Consider the following 11,141-nt stretch of genomic DNA (forward strand, 5'->3'; position numbering starts at 1 on the left):
GGGGGGGTAGAAACAGAGAGAGAGAGAGAAAAAAAAAGCATTATCTATTGTGCAAATAGAAGCTTATTTTTCCCCACTGCCTTCTGTTTGTCTTTTTAGACCAAATTCTGCAGGAGGATACACATACACAACTTCCATCGATTTTTAATGGGAAATCAGCATGTGCATCCATGAGCAGAATCTGGCCTTTGTGAGAAGTGTGCGGTTCTCTTTCATACTCTAGCAGTGATACGGAATACTAAGAAGATAATTCTTTTACATCCCTTTTGTTTAGCAAACATAAGACATATTGTCAATACCAGGTTATCTGGTTATCCGTAAGTGCATGATATTAACTATAGATTACCATCAAATAGAATAACTGTTTCAACATATGCTCATCTCTTAATATGCTAAAGGCCCAATCCTGCAGCTTCTGCATTGAAATGAAGTCCAATGCATGGAGCAGCTGAAGAATCAAGCCATAAAACTTCTACAATAAGACACTGGGATGTTCTTAAATGAATGATTGTCATAAAAATAAATGTCCAAATAATGAATTTTGCAGAGTTTTGTCACCAAAATTAGACAGCCAACAGCATTTTACTGTGCTACACAATTCAAATATAAAAACATAGAAATGGCCATATTGGGTCAGACAGTGGTCCATCTAGCCCAGTCTCCTGACTTCTGACAGTGGCCGGTGCCATATACTTCAGAGGGAATGAAAAGAACAGGGTAAGTGTTGTCCAGTCCCAGTTGCTGGCAGTTAGAAGACACCCAGATTATGGAGTTGCATCCCTGACCATCTTGGCTAATAGCTATTGATGGGCCTATCCTCCATAAATTTATCTAATTCTCTTTTTAAACCAGTTATACTTTTAGCCTGCACAACATCCCCTGCCAAAGAGTGCTGCAGGCTGACTGTGCTTGGACTGTGCATTGTGTGAAGAAGTAATATCACAACTCTGTTTTACAATACAAGTATTCTTAATCTAATGATATTTAAATTGTTGAAGACTTCAGTCATCACTTTCAGTCATTCTATTTCTGCAGAGGATGATGGAAAAAGCTCTGTAGGTTTTCACTAATTCACATCCACAGAGATTATACTCAATTTAAGTGCCAATATTTTTATCCATAACCCTGAACATAGGTTCTTGGGACACCTTCCTTCCTCAGTTTCTGTAAGCCTCAAGCCTAGCTATGATGATAGTAGACAGAACTGAGCAGTATCAGTGAATCCACTGGATTGTAAACTCTTTGGGGTATGGTCTGTCATTTGTTCTGTGTTTCTACAGCAACCAGCACAATAGGATTCTTGTCTATGACTAAGGCTCTTACTTGCTAAGGTAATATAAATAACAAATAACAGACTCACATGGTAGAAAAACTTCAGGGGCAGGAATTGAGAGAGAATTAAGATAGAACTGAGCATAGATATCTCCTTGGTGGTTAAGGAGCCCCAGGAGAGTTCATCCATGCTTAATAAGCACAGTCAACCTGTTTTCAGTCTTTCTGAATCAAGCAGGGTAGGAAAACATTTGACAATGAACTGGGCATTGTCTGGATCCTTTATAAGGAAGGCAAACACAGAATGCATCAGTGGGTCTGTCTGAAATTTATGGATTTCATGGCCTGGTTGGGTTCGGAAAGGGGTAGTTTGGCAAGGGGAACAATGGAAGAACAGATGTTGATGTCAGTGATCAGTGATGGCCAGTGCTATTCTGCAAATTATGAGAAACAGCAGGGTTTCATTTTTATTAAACATAGATTATGCTATAAAAAAGTGGCAGTTCTAAAAAAAATCCTACTTTTAGAGAAAATGTCTGTCCTCAGCCATCTGTATACAACTTCTGTTGGAACCAATGGGATTTGTGTGCACATATCTGAGGGTAGAATTTGGCCTTATAAGCTGAGGCACTGACGTAGAAGAGAAGTATTTATGTCTATTTAATCTCTTTTCTTCTGTGTTCTCTCATCTGTCTTTTCTCTCTGGTTTCTCTTCTGATCAATTGTCTTTCCCTCACCCAACCCCCATATATAATAATGGTAGCACAACATTATACGTAGAACCTTTTTCTGCTATCAGCTTCTATCAAAGCTCTGAGCCAAATATTGCCTGAGATATCTGCATGTATCTTTCATGTCATGAGAGTGGTGCACAGATATACACCTGTGGACTGACTCTGGCTATTAGCATGTCTATGTGTATTATTTTTGTGACTACTTTAAACTGTGCAAAGAGGAATACAAAAAAAAAAAAACCCTCAGAAAACCAAGAAGAAAGGCAGGAGGAAGCCTAATTTCAGTATGTTGAAAGAAACTGCAACTATGTGTCTCAAATCTCACAGCTGAGAATCTGGTAATGTTTTCTCCCTACAGCATTCTGACTCCAATTGCAACCTGAAGAAGCGAATGAACTCCACAACCTCTCAGATGGACCAGTCTCCTGAAGCCAGCATAATATCCAATAGTGCATCTCAAAGTCAACCGATATCTATTCCCCCACCAGCACTCGGAGGCACTAGTAAAATAGACCAATATTCCAGGATCCTCTTTCCAGTGGCATTTGCAGGATTCAACCTGGTATATTGGGTTGTTTACCTTTCAAAGGACACTATGGAAGTGAGTACTAGCATTTAATTGCATTCAACTGTTACAGAATGGAAGTATGCTTTGGGGGCCAGCATTCTTTTTAATTCAGCCTTGGAACTTCAGTTACTCAGTTCTTTGCAGCATGGAAATTTTTAATAATACATATTAGCAGCCAGTGAGAATGGTATGTTGAAGACAAGGAAGTAATATTATTCATAGGGGAGAAATTAAAACCTTTTCTTTCAACATACTTTGAGCAGGTTGGGGGCAGTTGTCTAAGATTGTATTCCTAGCAAAAAAATATATATATATATAATTTTATTTCTTTCATCACTTAATCTTGCTAGGTGTGACAGGGAATGGCATAGTATTTGTTGAAGCAGTGCAATGAAGGAGATAAGAACCCTAATATAGCCTATGATTGTCTTAAGATGATGAGTTTATTTTGCATGGTCTCTTAAAAAAAAAAGGAAAGTTTAAGATGCATTCTAAACATTAAACAGTAGGGGAAAATGGCTGCACTTGCATTGTACATTCTCTAAATATTGTTCCATCATTAATTTATATCTATATCTATCTACCTATCTATATATAAAAACCCTGGTGCATCTTTTTACCTCAATAAAGTTTGAATACACACAGGCACATACTCCCACCCCTCCACACCCCGTCCCCCTTTGCATAACTCTGTTTAAAAGATTTAGTCTTATCTGCATTAAATGGCACAATGTCTTGTCCTTCGTATTCCCAGCCTCATTCCTAGGTGGCGTGGAAAAGATGCATATGATGCAAATTAAATGCTTCTGGGATAATCTGTCAATGATTAGTTTATCATTTCCAGGCAGTCATTAAAACCCTAAATCTTTCTTCTAGTAGCTTAAATTCTCCTTTGAATTTACTCTCTTTCACCTAAATGCAGCAGATGGGACAAAAGAATGATACAAACCATGAAGTGTTTACTTTGTTGCCATGTTGTCTTTGAACACCTAATACATTCCACTGGATGTTATGAATATACTGTGCTCTGTGTGTGAGAGTTACAGAGAGAATGGCCACATTTGGACAATACTGAATACACAACAGAGAGCGAAAACATATATACTTCTCTCTCTCTTTCTCTCACACACACACCAATCAGAAATATTCAGGTTCCCCTAAAACAAATATATAAAATACATAATTACATGAACTGGTAGTATGAGAGTTTGGGGGGCAGATCCTCAGCTTTTGCAAACTGGTATAAACTCCACTGACTTTACTGGAGCTGTTCTGATTTGTACCAGATGAGGATCTCGCTCTGAAATTCTAAATTGAGGTATGGAAAATGAAAGACTATTGTTGTTTTCCCACAGTAGCTATGGAAAATTTAAGTTGAATCAGGTATATTACCATAAATATTAACCCTAGACTTTTCAAAGGCATCTCAAATTGTGCTGACTGCAATAATTTTTCATGTGTCACTTTTAAATGCTCCCAAAAGGCACACACAACTGAGAAATTCTTTTCAATACTAGCCTTATAGTATGGCAAAAATCCTAAAGCAGAACTACAAAAAGGGAGACTATTGACACTTAGTGTTTCAGTATTTTTCAGACACCTCTCTGTAAATTACATTTTGCTTTTCGTTTACTCATGTGTGAAGAATGATGGCTTTGATATTCATTGTTAGAATTATAATCTACTATATCATCTCACTAACTTTTCATTATTGCTTTAAATGCCTGTAGTCGTTTTGCTATATTAATCTTTTCTACTCAAGGCATAAGTGAATTCTGCAAAGCCCAGGCCATATAAACAGGCCAATTCAACTCAATTGCAGGATTAGGCCCAAAGTTACTAAACAGGGATACGCTACTGAAATAAATTGTTTTAACAAATTGAATCCTGCCACAATATCTTTGAACGTCATTAATATTTTTCACACCCTCGCTACATTGGACCAGTGTATAACTTGCATAAGAAGTCAATGGAGATTAGTCAGTAGACTTGCATCTACTTTACGGAAGTGACACATTCAGTCCATAGAGCCTTTCTTTTCCAAAAAAAGAAGCAAACTATGTACATTTTGATATAACAATCCAGTTTTATTAGATTTTTTAAAATCAGTTATTTATGACATCTTTTAAAAAAAATAAATACCTTAATATTATCCAAATATCCATTCCATGTGCAAACACTCTGGCACATTCTGTATAGTAATATTATCAGGGACTAATGTCCCCAGTCATGAATGTGCTTAAATGCTTTGCAGAACCGGTGAATAGTTTCACTAATCATAGAGCAAAGTTACACACATGCTTAAATGCTTTGCAGGATTAGGGCCGACAGGAGATCTAGATCACTGTAATATGGACCTTATGAAGTTATAGTTTTAATTATTTATCACTTGGGCTTCACAAATTAATAACAGCTTGCATGTGTGTTTGCATTTTTTTAAAAATAAATCCACTTTGTACAGTCAGATCTCATAATCTAAGCAACGGTAGTCTGGATAAGTAGTTGAATGGGAGACCTTTAAGGAAATCATACAATAGGTGTTGCAATAAGTGGTGTTGTTGTTTCTGAAAGTGGTACTTTTACCCCTTTAGTCTGTAGTCAGTCAAGATTGCTCCAGTATGTTTTATGGGGGAGAGTGTGGGGCTAGAACTACTGGGTCAGATCCTCAGCTGATTTAAACTGGGTGTAGCTCCATTGAGCAAGGTCAACGGAATGATGCTACTTTGTACTAGCTGAGAAACTGACCAACCATTTTTTAGATGAGACTTAACAACGAGCTCTGGTTCACTTGTAATAAAGACCCATGGCACTTTTTGTAAGTGCAGGTGTGTTAACACAGATGTCTTGGTTGTTTTCCAATTCAGATCATTATATAGTCTGCCCAAATTCTTTTTTTTTATTTCAGTAGGCTACAGTATTCTTCTTTACCTCATGACCTGGAGTCAGACCCTCATCTGGAGTAAATCCGCATAGTTTCACTGAAGTCGGTGGAGCCATGCTGATTTACACCAGCTGAAGATCTGTCCCCTAGACTTTTGGGAAGCATTGCTGTGCACTATCAAATAGTTACTGCTTATTGCCCAAATCATAAGTGGCTGCATTTTAGCGGTGAATGAAGTGATCCCTGTATAGTTTGCATGGTGCGTCAGTTAATAAAATTTGTAAAGCACTTTGGGATTCATAATGAGGTGCAGTGCTTTATAAATGTTAAATCATTATCATTAAATAATTTTCTTATTAGAGAACAGTATAATTCTGGAAAACGCAATTAAAAAGGAAAAAATAAAAATATTAAATGCACAAATGCAATAATTAGATTTTTGTATATTGAAAGAAGTGCCTTCCCATGTTTACGTATTCTGAATGTTGTTTATATATGCAGAACAATAGAAAATACCACAAGGGAAAAATATACTATAAATACAAACAAAATGATCAAGGGAAAAATGTTGTCCTAATGTATACATAAATCATATCAACTTCAACAAGCTAAAAACTGTAACTGAGCATTTATGCCCATTGGTCACAGAATACCACAGGATAAATTTATGGTTCCTTTGTACCAATCCATCTGTTCAAGGCAGCGATAAACCCAGTGGATCCAAGCATTGGAGGATTTCTCCTAGAGAGAGGAATCCACTGATGGCAGAGTGCTGACACAGCAGGTCCTATGTTGTACAGTCCTCCTAAAATCTGGATTAAGGCGCATGGCTGGGGAAAGTTGGTGCACTGGGACGTTACTGAATCCAGCTGAACTCTGGGTGCTTGAACAGACCCTGGCAGCCTTCCAAGCTGGTTTGTTTTATGCAGTTGATAATTCATGACATCAGGAATGGGGGTTGCATAAATGGTGTAATGCCAGACCCTCTCCCCCTTACTGGTCCTGTGCCAAGTACAACTCAGCTGGATCAGAGAATTTCACAAATAAGTTTAGCAAATTTTTTGTAAAATTGCTAGTTTGATCTATGTTGGGGGTCCCCTGAGACCTCTTCCACACGGTTACCAAAGAAGTCATTTTGACTCCAGTCTCATCACTCAGGCTCCTTTATTTTGCATACATCAAAGCTATGCTGAGTTGATCAGATTCAAGTATAGGGGGTGGGTATAGGCAAAAGTTTTCCTTACATACATCTTTGCCAACACTAACAACACATGCATTCTTAACAATACAGTGCATCACACGCTTCCGGATTGGTTTGGTTACTCTGCAGGAATCAATCCCTGTACAGCATGCTCTGTCCACACATTGTGCACGCACGACCTACTTTTTACCTCATCTTACATTTCAGGCTTATCTTGTCCATTGTAAATGGTACCCTGAAATTCCCCCTTATCTCAGCTAATGCAGACATCCTGTCTCTAGCCAACTGATCAATTTACCTCGCCCATCATGCTCACTAAGAAATGAGGCAAATAACTTACTTATGCCCAGGCCTACATTACATTTAAGTAAAATGACAGAACCCTCTGAAATGAAAGAAAAGCAAATGCAAGTTAAAACAAGATGATTTGGGGAATTTTCTGTTCATGAAGAAAATAAGGTAAAGAGAAATGATTCACATCTTGGCTAGATCATGAGTGAAAATGAGTTTTCTTTGTCCCTAAATAGCAATTATCCATGTCATAAAACCACTACACAGTTTGGTATTTTTGACACACTTGGACATTATTGCTCAACACCTGTTCAGGGCTGGAGTAGCAGTGGTGTTGCAGGGCCACAGTTGTATCAGCAGAGTTGTGAAATGAAGCTAACACAATGTTCTGCCTGCTGTTTGCTTGGCTTTACAGTTAGTGATTTTAGAATCCCACTGATTTTTTCCTCTCATGCAATTCGTAACAGGAAAATTGAAGTGTTTGTAATGTTTTATATAAAAAAATCCTGAAACCACAGATGTCAGTTTCTAGACCAAAATGAATTTTGGTAGCCATGTTATAAGCCTCTGCAAAGATAGATTTATAACTGAAATGCTGACAGATGTTTAACTGCAGCAGCATGGATGTACCATTTATAATGTGAAAAATCAAAGCATTAAAACTACTACTTTAAGAGGACTTATTTCCTTTCTATATAAAGTCAATTTGTAATTAATTTAGCTGCAAAATATCAGAATATAACTTCCTCATCATACCTACATGACACTGGAATACTGCCAACTGTATTTGCATGCACACACTCATCCGCTGAGTACAGTGGCAGGCAGCATTCCAAAACCACCAGGACAGACAAGTCAGATACAGGGATTTATGAGTGGAGAATCTAACAAATTTGAAAATAATATTGGTTGCTTCAGCGAAAGCTGCCCTAGTCCTGAAATAATCCTAACTATTGGAAATAATATGCGAGGGATAATAAATTCCCCCAAATAAACTTTGTTCACGCAGTTCTATGAGACATACTGTCCAAAACCAAAGTGCAATTAATAATGTATTAGAAAGATAGCCATTGCCATTAAAAATTTGGACTAGTGGTCCATTTGCTCCAGTGTCCAGTCTCTGACATTGGCTGGCTGCTTCAGAGGAAGGTGCAAGAAGCCCTGCAGTGGGCAGTTATAGGAACATCTGCCCCAAAGGAATCTTTCTCCATCTTTCACAATCAGTAAGAGTCTGATTTATGACCTGAAGAATGAGGATTTATATCCCTTCCCAAATTGTGGTGGTTTTTTTTTTTTTTTTGAAACCTCCATATTATAACTCTGGCTGTTTTTGTTATGCGCATACCTGGAGATGAGCATGGTGGGGTAGAGGAAGGAAGCTTTGTAGGGGCTTAAAGGTGAAGATGTAGAGTTGGAATGTGATGCAGAAACTCCACGGAGATGTGAGTGAGGAATTGATTTTAGGAGCAGCAGAGTGGATAGACCAGCAGAAAGAAGTGTGAGAACTGGAAAGGCGTTTAACATAAGAACAGCCATACTGGGTCAGACCTACGGTCCATCTAGCCCAGTATCCTGTCTTCTGACAGTAGCCACTGCCAGGTGCCCCAGAGGGAATGAACAGAACAGGTAATCATCAAGTGATCCATCCCCTGTTGCCCATTCCCATGTATAATATGTTAACATTCATAAAACCTCGCTGACCCTTGGAATGTATATAATATCATGCTTCATTTTAACCACTGGAAAATAAAATGAACTGCAAAAGAACTAACCAGAGTCATTAGCATGCATACTTAGAATTCAGCTTTGCTGATCCCAGTAGTGAACATTGTTTCTAATCCTGAGAAGATTCTTCCTTACAATATGTTGCTGGTTTAAGCCTGCTGAGGCAGCTGGGAATCAATAGCTAAGTTGTGTTGTTGATTGACTGCATTGTTGGCAGCACATGACTGAAATTTCCCTTGTATCTTTTCTTCCAGTTTTTTGAACCCACTGCAATGCATCTTCGGAATGACTACCAGCCCAACTGATATATGCAACACCGCTTTGACAAATCACTGGCCGTCTTGTAGAGCTCAGTGACTTCAGAGGATGAGTGTCTATCTCTGCCTGCTGTAAATGTAAAATATCATGTCTTTATGTGGGACACCATCTGGAAATGTAGACTCTTGGCCGCTTGAAGGGACAGACTCTACGTAAAGTTCTAAGGTGTTGATTCAGAGTGCAAGCTCAAGTTCTTATTTTGTTAAATGGTTTAGGACTGGGTATTATACTTGTTCTAATTCTATTATGAATGTTTGAAGGTAAATCTTGAACCAAAATTGAGATTCCTTGTAACATCTCCCTTAAGTACTTTTAAGGGTACTAATGAAAACCTGATTCTGAGCTAGCGTGAGTAGGCTCTGCTCCATTGCAGTCAATAGGGCTGTTGTCAATTTACACCTAATATCTGTTGAGCTGTCCTGTCAAAGAGGGCGGAACCCTCTCCGGTTTTCATGATGAATGCTGCACATTTGTTTCTATCCTTGTTTTTATCATCTTGTTTAAATGTAAACTTTAAATGAAGATTCACACACTGTTGTAAAAAAAATCCAAAACCATATGCCAAGCAGAATGGAACAGGACATCTAAACCATTGTTTATGAATCTGATCTCGTAAATTAGGATATTGCACTTTATCTTGCCAATACACAGATAAGTACTACCAGCAAGTTTAGTGTCACTTTCATCCCCATTAGATTTGAAGGTATTTACAATTTGATTCACACTCCTGTAACAAAGAAAGGTCTAGTCTTTGTTGTAGTATTTATGTTACATATTTCTTTGCTTTCTGACATTTTATTATATACCCACCCTTCATCTCCATTATCCTTGTTATTTAAGAATGTAATTGGAGAGAACTTACCCCATGAAATAAAACCTGAGCCTTCTTTCTAGCAAGCCCAGTGGATACTGGTAGGCACTGAGAACTACATGCAGTAGAAATAAACTAAGAACTCCCACATTTATATTAAACTGTTGTTAAACTAAATGGAATTAAAATGAATGGGATTAGGTGCTGTTCATAGATCTAAGCATTGCAAAGGATTTCTTGTTTCATCTAAACCAAACCTCTTTATCACTAGTTAATATTCAGGGACTAGATTTTCAGCTCTTGTAAGTTCTCCGTGCTTCACTGACTTCACTTGAGCTATGCCAATTTACACCATCTTAGGATCTGGCTTTAGTTGTCTACCTTCCCCCTATTTTAATAGGCATGTAGCTTCTCCTGGTCTGGCAACCAGACAGCTAACACTAGGTCAGATCCTTAGTTCAATTTCAGCCTCCACCTGTGTGTACTTTATGTGGGTGGAGTAAGTTTCATGCTCAGTACACTTGGGCTAATATAGTAATTGCAGCCGACACACAGAGATGTCATTATATGCAGTTTATTTTATTCCAGAGGCAACAGACTGGCATGTTTGAATGTACTTGTAAGTGTACTGAATTATTTCCCATTTGCTCTGAAACCAGAATTGTGAAAGCTTTCCCCATTTTTAGTCTCCATACAATATCTTCATTAAACACGGACCCCCCCAACTTTGTATTTTATAATTTGTAAATATATTTACTTGACAAAGAACAAACTGCACTCCTGGGGCCCAAAGGTTATTTGTATTTTAAAGTGGATATTTGGCTTGTGTAACTGTAGTCATTTTTGCTTTACAAACACGTTTATATTAATAATACACACCCCTGTGAGTAATCTACCACAGGTTTCAAAATAATTTTGGACAGCCTTGTTTATAAAATATAAATGTATAAAGGTGAAGGGAAAGCTAAACTGGAATTGAAAAAAGCTTAATTTTGTATTTAACTTTGTTTTAGTTAAAATAACTCAATGTAAACATAAGCTGTGAAACAAATCCTTTCAAATGCCTTTGAAAAAATGTGCTTGACACCTATAGCTCCCCCTGATTACAGTGTTTTAAGCTATAGGTTGGTTCAATGAAACTCATCTAAACTTGGAAATAACATATTAGCGCCTTCACAACTGACGTTGAGCTCTCAGGTTTTGACCCATATATATTCTGTATAGTATGGGCCCAAATTCTGTTCATCTGACTTCAGTGGGATTTCTTTCTTACCTGTGCAGGGTGAACAGCAGTTGCCTCTGTGTATCTGCTTGGACACTTGAGCATATGTAGCTCAAAT

The 11,141-nt window shown here is 37.8% G+C and overlaps 1 protein-coding gene across 1 annotated transcript in view; it reads left to right on the forward strand.

Moving 5' to 3' along the window:
- GABRA6 (gamma-aminobutyric acid type A receptor subunit alpha6) overlaps positions 1–8,977 on the forward strand; it is a 29,394-nt gene extending 20,417 nt beyond the window's left edge. Inside the window, exons 9-10 of the mRNA XM_077823949.1 lie at positions 2,365–2,607; positions 8,927–8,977. Of these exons, the coding sequence (XP_077680075.1) occupies positions 2,365–2,607; positions 8,927–8,977 (294 nt within the window). The remainder of the gene's footprint in view (positions 1–2,364; positions 2,608–8,926) is intronic.
- Positions 8,978–11,141: the final 2,164 nt, after the last annotated feature.

The sequence above is a fragment of the Eretmochelys imbricata genome, chromosome 8 (assembly GCF_965152235.1).
Source record: "Eretmochelys imbricata isolate rEreImb1 chromosome 8, rEreImb1.hap1, whole genome shotgun sequence".
NCBI classification, from domain to species: domain Eukaryota; kingdom Metazoa; phylum Chordata; order Testudines; family Cheloniidae; genus Eretmochelys; species Eretmochelys imbricata.